General features: G+C 45.1%; 1 protein-coding gene across 1 annotated transcript in view; it reads right to left on the bottom strand.

Moving 5' to 3' along the window:
* The window catches only part of LOC100454179 (coiled-coil domain-containing protein 162), a 46967-nt gene that overhangs the window by 12522 nt on the left and 17266 nt on the right, over nucleotides 1-17179 (bottom strand). The window contains 7 exon segments of the mRNA XM_054557994.2: nucleotides 39-191; nucleotides 1156-1178; nucleotides 1181-1286; nucleotides 1534-1686; nucleotides 3978-4145; nucleotides 5129-5182; nucleotides 6058-6207. Coding sequence (XP_054413969.1) covers nucleotides 39-191; nucleotides 1156-1178; nucleotides 1181-1286; nucleotides 1534-1686; nucleotides 3978-4145; nucleotides 5129-5182; nucleotides 6058-6207 — 807 coding nt within the window.

The raw sequence follows: 17179 nt of genomic DNA, 5'->3' as shown, positions 1-17179 counted from the left end.
GCAAAGGGAACGAGGAAGAGGCTCTGAGGCTCAGATACCTGGCTGTCCTGCTGCTTCCACATCCTCGCGCTGTCGGCCTGTGCCCTGGCCAGGGCCTGCCTGAGAGCCAGGACCTGCTGATGAAATAAACCCACTTCTCGCTCTGCCATCAGCTTGATGCGCAAATACTCTTTTTTACTTTGAATAGATTCCTGTAAACATCCCAAACACAGTAAGATAGGAATAGGTTTCCTTTCCAGATTTTTAGTTTCAAAAGCAGTATCTAAACCACTTTCCCATCCATTCTTCTTTCAAACTTCTGGTAGAAGGGAGCTCCTGCTAGTCACTGCTTCCATGATTTTATTTCATTTTATTATTTATTTATTTAGAGATGGAGTCTTTCTCTGTCAACCCAGCCTGGAGTACAGTGGTACAATCTTGGCTCACTGTAACCTCTACCTCCCAGGTTCAAGCAATTCTCCTGCCTCAGCCTCCTGAGTAGCTGAGACTACAGGTGCCCGCCACCACACCCAGCTAATTTTTTTGTATTTTTAGTAGAGATTGGGTTTCATCATGTTGGCCAGGCTGCTCTCAAACTCCTGACCTCAGGTGATCTGCCCACCTTGGTCTCTCAAAGTGCTGGGATTATAGGCATGAGCCACCATGTCCAGCCTGCTTCCATGATTTTAATTCAGAAGAGGGTAACATATCAGAGTAAATACTTTCAGAAACAGGATGTGAAAGTTTCCAAATAGCTATCAATATGTGCTTTGGATTCAATTTGCCTTAAAGCAGATTTCTCACTTATTATTTTATGACTTCATTTTCCTCAGATAATCATGTATGAAACCCAAAGATAAGCCGTATTTTGACAAAGCAGCCTCAAGCCCTTAGTGAAGCCTTTCCTCCATCTTTTCACTTCCTTCCCTTATGCTGAATTCTCTGATCTGTTCTTTCTTGCCCCCTTTGCTTCTGCCGCCTTTCTATTTCTCCTGAAGTTCTCACATGGCCTATTCCCAGGAAAAATCCCCAACTGTCAGGTCCTTCAGGATGGTTGGCCCTGCCACCTGACACCAGTGCCACTCATAGCTACAGTGACACCATGGCAGCTGCAGCCATGGAGGCTTGGGATCAGCCATCCTGGGGACTGTCTGGGCCTCCCCCACCAGAGCTCACCTTCTCTGCCCTGCTCAGCTGGCCTGGAAGCGCGCCTGCTGCACAGCCAGCCTCCAGCGGCCCAGGCTCCTCACTTTGCACACCAGGGTGGCCAGGCTGCAGTTGTCCTGCTCCAAGGCCCACAGCTGTTCCTGCTAAGAAGGCTCATTTTCAGGAAAGGCTGCCCCCAACATTTTCATAGGAAGGGCACAAACCCTAACATCAGAAACATGCATTCCAGAAGATGACACAATTGTGCAGTGCGTCCCTGTGCCCCCTTTAAAATGCCTGATACAATGCTTTCTCAGGGAAATCAGGCTGGAATGCTAACAGGGTGAATGGTGGAGTCAGATGCTAGGATGAAACGCTGATCTCCCATTGCTAAATGAAATCACATACTTTGGCTGGGTTTTCTTTCATTCCTTCATTGGGGCTGGCAGAGCCCCATTTTTTCTTTAGGTCTTTCATATTGTCAATCCCTTCTGTTCTCACTTCACCGATGAGCTCACACACTTTCTGGATCAAATTAAGCTGATTCTCATCCAGCTTCTCCTGCAAATTGCAGAATCAAGTCAAGGAAGTAAAATGGATTTGAGTAGTGTGAAGGGCAGTTGAAGAAAAGCCATTTTGCCTTCTACAACTTAACTTTAGTAAGTAATTTCACATTAAGATATCACCCACTCAGACAATTATTCTGACATGTACTATAGGGAAGTCACACTTAGCGGCCCCCTGAGTGCTGTCTTTTATTCACAGGGCTTCATTGTCTGGACACCAGCACATCTTAGACTGTACCTTCCTTGTCAACACCGAGGCAAGCTGAGCCGGGAGGATAGTGGAAGGTCACACAGGTAGAAAACCTGCTGACCAAACTGCCCCTGGTAGGAGTTACTTAGGAAGCTGAACCAAAGATTTTTGCTGCTATGTTGACTCACAGCAGAATGTGACCAGACAAGACACTGTAGATGAGCCACTCCTGAGGAGCTCTGTTAAATATAGATAAAGTGGAGGAGGGAGTCAGGCTGGCTGCCTTCCTATGTAGGATCTAGCAGAAACCCATTAGGAAATATTCCATTCTGAATGGCTTCTGGCTAAATGGCTTGTGAGGAAACAGCTTGATCAATGGTAAGTACAACTGAAGACCCAGTGCTATGGACTGAATTGTGTCTTCCTCAAATTCATATGTTGAAACCCTAACCAGCAATGTGACAGTATCTAGAGAGAGGATCTTTAGGAGGTAATTAAGATTAAAATGAGGACATAAGGGTGAGGCTCTATTGTAATAGACTGTGGCCTTATAGGAAGAGGGAGAGAGACCTTTCTTTTCCTCCCTCTCTCCCATGTGAGGACAGTGAGAAGGCAGCCACCTGCAAGCCAGGAAGCATGCCCTCAGCCAGAAGCAGACCACGCTGGCACCCTGATCTCAGACTTCTGGCTTCCAGAACTGTGAGAAATACACTTTCTGTTGTTTAAGCTGTGCAGCCTATCATATTTTGTTATGGCAGCCTGAGCAGACTAAGACACCCAGTGTCTCTGGGGTGAGGGGAAGGGTAGGGGTGTCCTCTCACTTCTAAACCACTTCCCTGGAGAGGAAGGCAGGAGGAGGGTGCCCAGCTGGGAGCCACGGAGGGAAGCCTGGCTCTGGCCACACAACAGAAGCTTTAGCAACTTCGTGGGACCCTGGAATATAACAGGGATTCCCTACTGTAGGAGGCTTGGTGGAACTACTTCAGCCTGGGAAACAGAGAGAATCTACTTTTTAACTGGGAATCTGGCAGAAGCTAAAAGGAACTTAAGACATTTCTCAACAGTCTCACACCTGAAAGATGGCTTAGCAAATTCCAGCTGTCACTGTCTGCCCATCCTTCTCCTGCAGCACCAGACCTAATACATTTTGGGTTTGATCCCTTAATATGTGTAAGCATTTACACTGCAAGTAAGAGGAAATTCTCGCTGGAATGACCAGGCCAAGGTGAGTACGGGTGGAAGCTCCTGTTAACCTAACAACCCTCAGGGCCACTCTGCAATCCCTGGGGAGAGACGCAAGGACCCAAATGGGGCTGGCTTTGGGGTGTATCCAATAGCAGGGAAGGGGACAGGGTTGGGGGAAGCTGTGGACTTGCAGGTGGTAGGTTGTACTGAAATTCACACTGGTGAGTCAGCTGGACCAGTCTCCCTGATGGCCCATTTTAGGCGTGGGGCATCTATCTTACAGCTGCGCAAACATCAGATGAAAGCAATTGGCTTCCACAGTGCTGCGGGTGCATGCGCACCCCATCACTTCTGCAATGGGTCTTTGCTGACAGGTCAGCAGTTTGCTGACATTGAATGTGAGAGTGAGGCTGGCAGGCATTTTGAGGGTTGGAAAAATTTGTGGAAGCTGATTCAAATTCTGAATGTGTCCAGGGAGTTCTCCAGAGGCACCTGCTGCTACCTACTTAAGGTCTGGCCTGGCCCAGGCACTGTAGTCTGGAAAGTCACACTAACAGATAAAATGGTGGTAGAAACTGGGGAGGTGGGGGATTGTGGGGAGCAGAACACTCTCCTCCCAACAGCAATCAGACAGTGACAATGGCAACTGTCAATAGAGAGTGAAAGATAGACTTCTATATTATCCCCAAATTCAGTGTCTGTCGTGGTTAATGACAACCCATTGCTGACTCTCTTTCTGCAGTGAAAGCTTAGAGCTAGAAAATTCTTGGGCCTAAGAATCTCTTGTTACCACAAAGCCCATTATTCTGTCATCGACCCCTGGGTGTGCAGCCACCATGGGAATCCGTTACACTCGGCTCCCCAATGGGTGGCCCAGACGTTTAACACAGGCCCAGACGTTTAACACTTACTTTTATGTGTAAACAGGTCTCAAACAAAGCTCGGACTAATGCTTCATATTCTTCTTGGACTTCTTTTCTAATCTGCTTCTTGAGATTCAGATTCACCTCTTCCAAGTCTGTGAGTTGGGCTCTCAGAGCGGTGATTTCCATGATCATATCATGACTGAGCTCTGCAATCTAGAAGCATGAGAAAATGTGTGTGTGTGTGTGTGTGTGTGAAAAACAATTTAGGAGTTTCAAACTGCTACTACAAAATAGTTTCTTATAGATCAGTATTGAATTTCACTTCTATTTTAAACCTAGTGAAGAGAGTGAACATTCTGCTGCATAAATGTGGGCAGAAGAATTTAAGGACAATTCAATAATTGTCCCAGAACAGTGCCAGACACTGATTGGTGAATAAGTGACCCCAGAAAAGCCACTACATAGGCCCTTTTCAGTTAGAGAAAAATACTTAAACTGTCCTGGCCTCCATTTCCAAACTGGCCTCCCCTTGACACCTCAGCCCAAACATCCCTTTTCTTTTTTGGAATGCATTTTATTTTATTTATTTATTTATTTATTTTGAGACAGAGTTTTGCCCTTGTTGCCCAGGCTGGAGCGATCTTGGCTCACCGCAACCTCCACCTCCTGGGTTCAGGCAATGCTCCTGCCTCAGCCTCCCGAGTAGCTGGGATTACAGGTATGCTCCACCACACTTGGCTAATTTTGTATTTTTAGTAGAGACGGGGTTTCTCCATGTTGGTCAGGTTGGTCTGGAACTTCCGACCTCAGGTGATCCACCCACCTCGGCCTCCCAAAGTGCTGGGATTACAGGCGTGAGTCACCGCATCTGGCCTGGAATGCACCTTAACTGGCATCAAAAGAAAACAAGCAACAACAACAAAACTCCCCAAAGTAACAACAAAAACAGAACAAAACAAAACCAGTACAAAATAACAAAAGTGACCAAAAAACTCAAGAAAAGAAAATGCACCCTAAGGAGGGTTGCTCACCAAAAGTGAAAGCACACTCCTTGGTGTTCCTGCAGTGGGCCTTCACTGACGGGAATTCTACGGGTGACACAAGCAAATGACTCTAAGCCATCCCACAGCTGGCTAACCCTGAGAGTGTGGATGTGAGAAATGGAGAAGAGAATCTTTTAATAGGAAATGACCTACCTGGCCAGCACTGTCTTCGGGTGGACCCTGGCCTCTTTGTGTAGCATCTAATCCCTGGGCAGGAGAAAGCAGTACACAACGAAACTCAAACATTTAGTCTTCCAACCATGGCTCAGGTCAGTACAACACATTCCAAACACCTCCTATTTGTGTTAATGGAGCCTCATTTTGAGAACCTTAGGCTGTGCCTGGAGCTGAGACTGTGTGAGTTGCCCCACTGGACTTCAGGATGCCTAACACAGCCTCAAAAGACAACATTGACTTCCAGGTACCCACACTGATGCCAAGAACTGAGTAATGGGGATAGGCCAAAATGGGGGTGGCTCCAAGGCTCATTGTTCGTCATTTTAATGCTTCATTTGGTGTTTTGGCTAGTGGTTTAGACTTTTGAACTTTTCTAAGGTATAAACTAAAATCACACTAAACCTCTGATGCAATCTACCTTCACAATAGTGGGCAGCCCAGGGCAGGAGGACTGACTCTTCCATCCCACCAGTGGGCTCATATTTTAAGGAAGTCTCCCAGTGAGACTGACCCATGACATGCATCCTGAAGAGAGAGTTTACTCAAGGATCCTGGCTTCTTTCCCAGACCAGGAACAGCGCACGGTGCCTTGTGTTTGCCGAGGGTGGAAAGGACAGCTATGCACCTTCCCCTGGAGGGCGAGCCCCTTTGTTGCTCACCTTTTGTATTCTCCACTGGACACTTCCCAAGCACATAACCTAGTGTGCAACTGAGAATACCAGAGCCCAAGAGAATGATTGAGCCAATGAGTAGAGAGATTTGAGGGTACCATTCACCCTCAGTTCTGGCATAAGAACCACTACATGTATCCCAACCCCCTCGGTTTTACTTTTTTCTTCTGAGTGCCTCCTAAGCCTCCCTGCCCACGCCCATTCCCCACTGTAGTTCTCTCTCTGGGAACCTACTTGCTCTTTCTGGCTGAGCCTCTGCCTAGCATGATGCAACACGTGCTCATAGCACATGGAGTAGGTCTCAAAGTTGCTGCGTTCTCTTGCCATCACATCACAACCCAGGGAAAGGAGGCAGGCCTCAAGGTGATCTTTCCTGAAAGTGATCTGAAAGGAAAGAGGCATTCATTATTCACAGCCACTCCAGCAGCACAGCCTCATCATGCCAGGGCCCCAGGCACTCTTTGCCTTGGCTCACAGACCCACTTTTGTTTCTTCTCTATATCCAACCATGGGCTCTAGCCTTGCAAGGCTCTCTTTCAGGTCAGCTTTGAACATCTGTAGGGACACGAGGACAATGGAAGCCCACATAGCATGTGTCTAAACATTGAAAGGTTATAAATCAAACTAACAAACTATCAGAATGAAATGTTTAATTCTCCTACCTTGAAACACAGACCTGAAAAATGACCTGGAAACCAGATTTGAATTTATCCTGGACTACTCTGAGTTGTTTTTTTTTTTTTTTTAGATGAGGTCTCACTCTGTCACCCAGGCTGGAGTGCAGTGGTGTGATCTCAGCTCACTGCAGCCTTCGCCTCCCAAGTTCAAGCAATTCTTTCACCTCAGCCTCCCAAATAGCTGGGATTACAAGGGTGCACCACCACACCCAGCTAATTTTTATATTTTTAGTAGAGATGGGGTTTCACCATGTTGGCCAGGCTGGTCTCAAACTTCTGACCTCAGGTGATCCAGCTGCCTCGGCCTCCCAAAGTGCTGGGATTACAGGCATGAGAGTCACCCGGCCGACTACTCTCAGTTCTATGCTGAAGCGTGGTGACCTGGGGAGGGCTGGTCCCCAACCTATAGTTTACAGTGTGACCCCCTTCTCTTCCCAACTCTGGCCTCACGTCATGCTGTGAGGTCTTCACATGCCTGTGAGTGGACATCCTAGCCTGCATGTCCAAACTCCATCCACACGCCCAGTCGCCCCTTGGCCACTTCCAGGCCAGGGGTGTGCACACTAGTGATGAGGTCCACTCTCACTCTGGGGAGGGTGATCCAGGGAGGAGGCCCATTCAGGCCATGGACTCAGGGAATTCCAGGTCCCAGGTACTTGCAGCATGGTCTAAAATGAAGGCCAGGGCTCTGAGTGGATATGTCCCTGTGGCCTAGGGGATTTCTTACCTTGTGGGGAAGGTCACAGCTGGAGAAAGGCCAGAGAGGGGCCCCCTGGTATCTGGCAGGGGCTTCTCTTGCTCTGGTCTAAGGGCCACAGAGCTCATTCTCTAGGCAATTCCACTCATTCCCTTTCTCCAGGAGATTGGGCATACTTTTTGAATAGGTGGCAATTAAGGAACAACCCAACCTTCCAAGGCAGGCTTAGATTTAGGTTCTGGGGAGAAATGGGAGCCAATATTTGGAAGGTAGGACAGACCTACACAACTAGGACCTGCATATCTATGCAAGTGTGTTTGTCCCTCTGTGCATCAATGAGTGTGTGTGTGTGTGTGTGTGTGTGTGTGTGTGTGTGTGTATCTATGTGCAGGGATGGGGGAGGTGAGAAAGTTTATGGGGCCAAGTCTAAGACCCAGCCTACACGGTAACGTGAGTTTTATCTGTGACACTTCTGGGGTCAGGCCGGTTCCCGCTCCCTGGCCATCTGCCATTGAAGCCAGCCTGTCCTTTCAGCCTGGGGGATCCTCCTGGCTCTGATTTGCTTGTCCTGGAAGGCCTAGGGCACTGTCCTATCATTGTAACCCCAGTGCTCCACTGACCTCCAGGGAACGCCTACCATGGACTTGGCCAAGGTAAGTTATTGAGGCAAACTAGCAGAGATGGCAAATAGCAGTAAGACGAACCCTGATGGAGGAGTGAGGACATGGCTCGCTTGCTGTGGCTGGGGAGGGGAGACAGGATGCTATTTTGGAGGCAAGCTGACAGTATCTATGACAAGATTTTACATGCTTGTGACTTTTGACCTAGTAGCTCCTCTTCTAGGAATTTAGGGAATAAAAGTTATCCACAAAAATATATGTAAACAGTTATTCTTTATATTTTTTCTAATAGAGAAGAAAAATGGAAACGACCTAAAATGCCTAACAATGGAAACAAGTTGAATCCATCTGACTCATAGACATGACGAAATACTGAATGGCCACCATAAATGGACATATGTTTATTGATGAGGAAAGATCTTTATAACATATTGTCAAGTGAACAAAAAAGCATGCTATAAAAAAAGGTCATGCAGAATAATCTTATTTTGTTAAAAAAAAAAAAGTGTGTATCAGTCCATTTTCACACTGCTGATAAAGACATACCTGAGAATGGGCAATTTACAAAGAAAGAAGTTTAATGGACTTACAGTTCAACATGGCTGGGGAGGCCTCACAATCATGGTGGAAGGCAAGGAGGAGCAAGTCACGTCTTACATGGATGGCAGCAAAGAAAGAGAGCTTGTGCAGGGAAACTCCTGTTTTTAAAACCATCAGATCTTGTGAGACTCATTCACTATGGTAAGAACAGGGCAGTAAAGACCCACCCCCATGATTCAATCACCTCCCACTGGGTTCCTCCCACAACATGTGGCAATTGTGGGAGTTACAATTCAAGGTGAGATTTGGGTGGGGACACAGCCAAACTATATCAAAGTGCATGAGTAGAAAAATGTTATAAAGTTTGGAAGAAACTATGTCAAAATAATAATAGTGGAGGCTAGGTGCTGTGGCTCACATCTGTAATCCCAGCACTTTGGGAGGCCAAGGAGGGATTGCTTGAGGCCAGGAGTTTGAGATCAGCCTGGCCAACAAAGTGAGACCCCATCTTTACAAAAAAAAAATACAAAAACTAGCTGGGCATGGTGGTGTGTGTCTGTAGTCCTAGCTTCAGGAGGCTGAGGTGGGAGGAGCACTTGAGCCCAGGAATTTGAAGCTGCAGTGAGCTATGATCAGGCCACTGCACTCCAGCCTGGGTGACCTGTCTCTTAAAAAAAAATAAAAATAGGGGGGGAGGAGCCAAGATGGCCGAATAGGAACAGCTCCGGTCTACAGCTCCCAGCGCGAGCGACGCAGAAGATGGGTGATTTCTGCATTTCCATCTGAGGTACCGTGTTCATCTCACTAGGGAGTGCCAGACAGTGGGCGCAGGTCAGTGGGTGAGTGCACCGTGTGCCAGCCGAAGCAGGGGCGAGGCATTGCCTCACTCGGGAAGCGCAAGGGGTCAGGGAGTTCCCTTTCCAGGGGTGACAAACGGCACCTGGAAAGTCGGGCCACTCCCACCCGAATACTGAGTTTTTCCGACGGGCTTAGGAAATGGTGCCCCAGGAGAGTATAGCCCGCACCTGGCTCAGAGGGTCCTACGCCCACGGAGTCTCGCTGATTGTTAGCACAGCAGTCAGAGACCAAACAGCAAGTCGGCAGCGAGGCTGGGGGAGGGGCGCCCGCCATTGCCCAGGCTCGCTTAGGTAAACAAAGCAGCCTGGAAGCTTGAACTGGGTGGAGCCCACCACAGCTCAAGGAGGCCTGCCTGCCTCTGTAGGCTCCACCTCTGGGGGCAGGGCACAGACAAACAAAAAGACAGCAGTAACCTCTGCAGACTTAAATGTCCCTGTCTGACAGCTTTGAGGAGAGCAGTGGTTCTCCCAGCACGCAGCTGGAGATCTGAGAACGGGCTGACTGCCTCCTCAAGTGGGTCCCTGACCCCTGACCCCCGAGCAGCCTAACTGGGAGGCACCCCCCAGCAGGGGCAGACTGACACCTCACACGGCCGGCCAGGTACTCCAACAGACCTGCAGCTGAGGGTCCTGTCTGTTAGAAGGAAAACTAACAGAAAGGACATCCACACCAAAAACCCATCTGTACATCACCATCATCAAAGACCAAAAGTAGATAAAACCACAAAGATGGGGAAAAAACAGAGCAGAAAAACTGGAAACTCTAAAAAGCAGAGCACCTCTCCTCCTCCAAAGGAATGCAGTTCCTCACCAGCAATGGAACAAAGCTGGACAGAGAATGACTTTGACGAGCTGAGAGAAGGCTTCAGACGATCAAATTACTCCGAGCTACGGGAGGATATTCAAACCAAAGGCAAAGAACTTGAAAACTTTGAAAAAAATTTAGAAGAATGTATAACTAGAATAACCAATACAGAGAAGTGCTTAAAGGAGCTGATGGAGCTGAAAACCAAGGCTCGAGAACTACGTGAAGAATGCAGAAGCCTAAGGAGCCGATGCGATCAAATGGAAGAAAGGGTATCAGCCCTGGAAGATGAAATGAATGAAATGAAGCGAGAAGGGAAGTTTAGAGAAAAAAGAATAAAAAGAAACGAGCAAAGCCTCCAAGAAATGTGGGACTATGTGAAAAGACCAAATCTACGTCTGATTGGTGTACCTGAAAGTGACGGGGAGAATGGAAACAAGTTGGAAAACACTCTGCAGGATATTATCCAGGAGAACTTCCCCAATCTAGCAAGGCAGGCCAACATTCAGATTCGGGAAATACAGAGAACGCCACAAAGATACTCCTCGAGAAGAGCAACTCCAAGACACATAATTGTCAGATTCACCAAAGTTGAAATGAAGGAAAAAATGTTAAGGGCAGCCAGAGAGAAAGGTCGGGTTACCATCAAAGGGAAGCCCATCAGACTAACAGCGGATCTCTCGGCAGAAACCCTACAAGCCAGAAGAGAGTGGGGGCCAATATTCAACATTCTTAAAGAAAAGAATTTTCAACCCAGAATTTCATATCCTGCCAAACTAAGCTTCATAAGTGAAGGAGAAATAAAATACTTTACAGACAAGCAAATGCTGAGAGATTTTGTCACCACCAGGCCTGCCCTAAAAGAGCTCCTGAAGGAAGCGCTAAACATGGAAAGGCACAACCGGTACCAGCCACTGCAAAATCATACCGAAATGTAAAGACCATCGAGACTAGGAAGAGACTGCATCAACTAACGAGCAAAATAACCAGCTAACAGCATAATGACAGGATCAGATTCACACATAACAATATTAACTTTAAATGTAAATGGACTAAATGCTCCAATTAAAAGACACAGACTGGCAAATTGGATAAAGACTCAAGACCCATCAGTGTGCTGTATTCAGGAAACCCATCTCACGTGCAGAGACACACATAGGCTCAAAATAAAAGGATGGAGGAAGATCTACCAAGCAAATGGAAAACAAAAAAAGGCAGGGGTTGCAATCCTAGTCTCTGATAAAACAGACTTTAAACCAACAAAGATCAAAAGAGACAAAGAAGGCCATTACATAATGGTAAAGGGATTAATTCAACAAGAAGAGCTAACTATCCTAAATATATATGCACCCAATACAGGAGCACCCAGATTCATAAAGCAAGTCCTGAGTGACCTACAAAGAGACTTAGACTCCCACACATTAATAATGGGAGACTTTAACACCCCACTGTCAACATTAGACAGATCAACGAAACAGAAAATCAACAAGGATACCCAGGAATTGAACTCAGCTCTGCACCAAGCAGACCTAATAGACATCTACAGAACTCTCCACCCGAAATCAACAGAATATACATTTTTTTCAGCACCACACCACACCTATTCCAAAATTGACCATATACTTGGAAGTAAAGCTCTCCTCAATAAATGTAAAAGAACAGAAATTATAACAAACTATCTCTCAGATCACAGTGCAATCAAGCTAGAACTCAGGATTAAGAATCTCACTCAAAACTGCTCAACTACATGGAAACTGAACAACCTGCTCCTGAATGACTACTGGGTACATAACGAAATGAAGGCAGAAATAAAGATGTTCTTTGAAACCAACGAGAACCAAGACACAACATACCAGAATCTCTGGGATGCATTCAAAGCAGTGTGTAGAGGGAAATTTATAGCACTAAATGCCCACAAGAGAAAGCAGGAAAGATCCAAAATTGACACCCTAACATCACAATTAAAAGAACTAGAAAAGCAAGAGCAAACACATTCAAAAGCTAGCAGAAGGCAAGAAATAACTAAAATCAGAGCAGAACTGAAGGAAATAGAGACACAAAAAACCCTTCAAAAAATAAATGAATCCAGGAGCTGGTTTTTTGAAAGGATCAACAAAATTGATAGACCGCTAGCAAGATTAATAAAGAAAAAAAGAGAGAAGAATCAAATAGATGCAATAAAAAATGATAAAGGGGATATCACCACCGATCCCACAGAAATACAAACTACCAGCAGAGAATATTACAAACACCTCTACGCAAATAAACTAGAAAATCTAGAAGAAATGGATAAATTCCTCAACACATACACCCTCCCAAGACTAAACCAGGAAGAAGTTGAATCTCTGAATAGACCAATAACAGGAGCTGAAATTGTGGCAATAATCAATAGCTTACCAACCAAAAAAAGTCCAGGACCAGATGGGTTCACAGCCGAATTCTACCAGAGGTACAAGGAGGAGCTGGTACCATTCCTCCTGAAACTATTCCAATCAATAGAAAAAGAGGGAATCCTCCCTAACTCATTTTATGAGGCCAGCATCATCCTGATACCAAAGCCTGGCAGAGACACAACCAAAAAAGAAAATTTTAGACCAATATCCTTGATGAACATTGATGCAAAAATCCTCAATAAAATACTGGCAAACAGAATCCAGCAGCACATCAAAAAGCTTATCCACCATGATCAAGTGGGCTTCATCCCTGGGATGCAAGGCTGGTTCAATATACGCAAATCAATAAATGTAATCCAGCATATAAACAGAACCAAAGTGAAAAACCACATGATTATCTCAATAGATGCAGAAAAGGCCTTTGACAAAATTCAACAACCCTTCATGCTAAAAACTCTCAATAAATTAGGTATTGATGGGACGTATCTCAAAATAATGAGAGCTATTTATGACAAACCCACAGCCAATATCATACTGAAGGGGCAAAAACTGGAAGCATTCCCTTTGAAAACTGGCACAAGACAGGGATGCCCTCTCTCACCACTTCTATTCAACATAGTGTTGGAAGTTCTGGCCAGGGCAATTAGGCAAGAGAAGGAAATCAAGGGTATTCAATTAGGAAAAGAGGAAGTCAAATTGTCCCTGTTTGCAGATGACATGATAGTATATCTAGAAAACCCCATTGTCTCAGCCCAAAATCTCCTTAAGCTGATAAGCAACTTCAGCAAAGTCTCAGGATACAAAATCAATGTACAAAAATCACAAGCATTCTTATACATCAATAACAGACAAACAGAGAGCCAAATCATGAGTGAACTCCCATTCACAATTGCTTCAAAGAGAATAAAATACCTAGGAATCCAACTTACAAGGGATGTGAAGGACCTCTTCAAGGAGAACTACAAACCACTGCTCAAGGAAATAAAAGAGGATACAAACAAATGGAAGAACATTCCATGCTGGTGGGTAGGAAGAATCAATATCATGAAAATGGCCATCCTTCCCAAGGTAATTTACAGATTCAATGCCATCCCCATCAAGTTACCAATGACTTTCTTCACAGAATTGGAAAAAACTACTTTAAAGTTCATATGGAACCAAAAAAGAGCCCGCATCGCCAAGTCAATCCTAAGCCAAAAGAACAAAGCTGGAGGCATCACGCTACCTGACTTCAAACTATACTACAAGGCTACAGTAACCAAAACAGCATGGTACTGGTACCAAAACAGAGATATAGATCAATGGAACAGAACAGAGCCGTCAGAAATAATGCCACATATCTACAACTATCTGATCTTTGACAAACCTGACAAAAACAAGAAATGGGGAAAGGATTCCCTATTTAATAAATGGTGCTGGGAAAACTGGCTAACCATATGTAGAAAGCTGAAACTGGATCCCTTCCTTACACCTTATACAAAAATTAATTCAAGATGGATTAAAGACTTACATGTTAGACCTAAAACCATAAAAACCCTAGAAGAAAACCTAGGCAATACCATTCAGGACATAGGCATGGGCAAGTACTTCATGTCTAAAACACCAAAAGCAATGGCAACAAAAGCCAAAATTGACAAATGGGATCTAATTAAACTAAAGAGCTTCTGCACAGCAAAGGAAACTACCATCAGAGTGAACAGGCAACCTACAAAATGGGAGAAAATTTTCGCAACCTACTCATCTGACAAAGGGCTAATATCCAGAATCTACAATGAACTCCAACAAATTTACAAGAAAAAAACAAACAACCCCATCAAAAAGTGGGCGAAGGACATGAACAGACACTTCTCAAAAGAAGACATTTATGCAGCCAAAAAACACATGAAAAAATGCTCACCATCACTGGCCATCAGAGAAATGCAAACCAAAACCACAATGAGATACCATCTCACACCAGTTAGAATGGCAATCATTAAAAAGTCAGGAAACAACAGGTGCTGGAGAGGATGTGGAGAAATAGGAACACTTTTACACCGTTGGCGGGACTGTAAACTAGTTCAACCCTTGTGGAAGTCAGTGTGGCGATTCCTCAGGGATCTAGAACTAGAAATTCCATTTGACCCAGCCATCCCATTACTGGGTATATACCCAAAGGACTATAAATCATGCTGCTATAAAGACACATGCACACGTATGTTTATTGCGGCATTATTCACAATAGCAAAGACTTGGAACCAAGCCAAATGTCCAACAATGATAGACTGGATTAAGAAAATGTGGCACATATACACCATGGAATACCATGCAGCCATAAAAAATGATGAGTTCACGTCCTTTGTAGGGACATGGATGAAATTGAAAATCATCATTCTCAGTAAACTATCGCAAGAACAAAAAACCAAACACTGCATATTCTCACTCATAGGTGGGAATTGAACAATGAGAACACATGGACACAGGAAGGGGAACACCACACTTCGGGGACTGTTGTGGGGTGGGGGGAGGGGGGAGGGATAGCATTGGGCGATATACCTAATGCTAGATGACGAGTTGGTGGGTGCAGCGCACCAGCATGGCACATGTATACATATGTAACTTACTTGCACGTTGCGCACATGTACCATAGAGCCTAAAGTATAATAATAATAATAATAATTATTATTATTATTTTAAAAAAAATTCAAAAAAAAAAAAAAAAAGAAAAAAAGTAGCCCAGGGACATAATGAATGACATAAGAATAACATCTCCACAGGAATTTTGAAATTTTAGATAACTTATGAAGTAAAATTTGGTATAGAGAAACTAAAATATGATTGTCTATTTGTGCATCTGTATATGGCACTGTAAATAATGGATGACTTGTATTTACTCACTTCATCCTCTCAACATCCCTACTATTTTTTTCAATATGCCAATAAAGAGACAGAAGCAGGACAGAAAGTCCAAGAAGTATGCCAAAGTTACACAACTAGCAAAACGTTAATAGTCAAAAGGTTAATACAAAAAGTTCATAGTCCAGAGTTGAAAACATTCATATGATTCACAACTGATGATCCTCTATACACATCTATTGCCAAGGCTAGTAATTTGTTTTCTGTGTGTTGTTTGGTCTTCATAACAGAAATTAGTGCCAAGAACAAATAAAAATGTGTTTGAAAAAAAAAATAAATAAATAAATAAAAATAAATAAAAATAATAATAAAAATAAAAATAATAATAATAATAATAATAATGGTTAACAATGAGCACTAAGATTATGAGTGTATTTTCTACTACAATATAATCATAAAATGTATATAATTAAAATAATTATGTAAACATATGTAAAAATAAAATGCATATAGTAATCTAAAGACAGTTGAGCTTTTTAAAAAGTCATCAACTATATCAGCTTGGCAGGTTATGATCAAGATACGGGCAATGAAGCAGCAGATGGAAACCTCTGCTCATGCTGGATTTAATGAGCAGTGGACGGGCAGTGAGGGGTAGGAACTCAGTGTCTCCCTCACTCACACTCTAGGGCCCTCCTCAAGGAGGAGTGGGTGGGGTGAGGGCAGGATGACCTGCCCGTTACCCTTCTTGCCCCACCCAGTCTCTGGAGAGCAAGCACCAGGACAGCCATGGTTTAAGTTGCTGACACAAGGCAAAGAGAACTCAAGAGTCTACCCCTGGGGGTTTGGTCATGACAAAGGAAGCACTTCCTGGTTTGACTGTAATGAAAGCCTGTAGCCATGAGAAGTCACAAGACCCTACTGGAGTTCAGCAAGGTGTGGCCAGTGACCTCTTCCAGGCCCAGTGCTCTGAGCCAGCCACAGCAACTCAGTCTTTACTATCCTAGGCATCAGTGCCCAGACATGAGTGCGCCAACAGGGCATCCAACAGCTCTTATGCAGGGCAAACACTTCTCATAGTAATGCCACCATAGCCTCTGCAGATATAGGATCCCAAACCCACAGAAACGCACAACTGGACCACAGTGGCCCTCTGCCATGCCCTCTGAGCCAACATGATGTTTTACCCGACCAGCAGGAGGAGTCTATGGTGAGTCTGTATAACACCAAAGAGGTGGGAAAGGTAGGACTCTCCTTGAGCGTCTCCAGAGGCCAGAGAAGTTCTATTGCTTCCTTCTCTCAGGGCTCTACTGAGGCCTCAAGAGGTTGAGCTGAAAGAGCAGCTCAAGGGGAGAGAGGCTGGAAGCAGGGAAGGGAGAAGGGTGCAGGCAGAGTACCTCAGGGCACATGGGACAGGGAGCATGTCTGAGGAGGGGCAGAGAGGAAGCAGTGAGTGGCCAGTGAGGGAGGGGTGCAGGGAGGCTCTCAGGCTCCCAGCAGCCCCACTCTCCAGGTAAGCTTTGGTCTTGCACCCTGTGCACTCGGCCTTCTGGAAGCAGCACATGAAGCAGCCAGTGTGGCTTCTGTGGGCTCAGACTTCTCTGGGCTCTCGGAGCAATTTATTTCCTAAAACTTGCTCTGCAACCTACCCCTGCCTCCCTGGGTCACTATAAATGTCAGCTGTGTTTGTGTCAAAATGCAGCGTGAGTGGGTACCATTGGCCAGTTTCTTCTCCAAGACCCTGGCTGGCATAAGAGCTGCAGACTAAGATTATTGGCCCAGTTCTGCCCAATAAGCAGCACCACCTTCCACTGGGCTGTTCTGTCACCATCATTCAAACCTGAACCATGGTGGATGGCACTGGGTGGAAGAGCAGCAGATTACCCCAGGGATTCTTCAAGAGAACCAGCCTGGGGTGAAGCATGGCAAGCACTG

The sequence above is a fragment of the Pongo abelii genome, chromosome 5 (genome assembly GCF_028885655.2).
Source record: "Pongo abelii isolate AG06213 chromosome 5, NHGRI_mPonAbe1-v2.0_pri, whole genome shotgun sequence".
Lineage (NCBI taxonomy): Eukaryota > Metazoa > Chordata > Mammalia > Primates > Hominidae > Pongo > Pongo abelii.
This window is presented reverse-complemented; position numbering and strand designations above follow the sequence as displayed.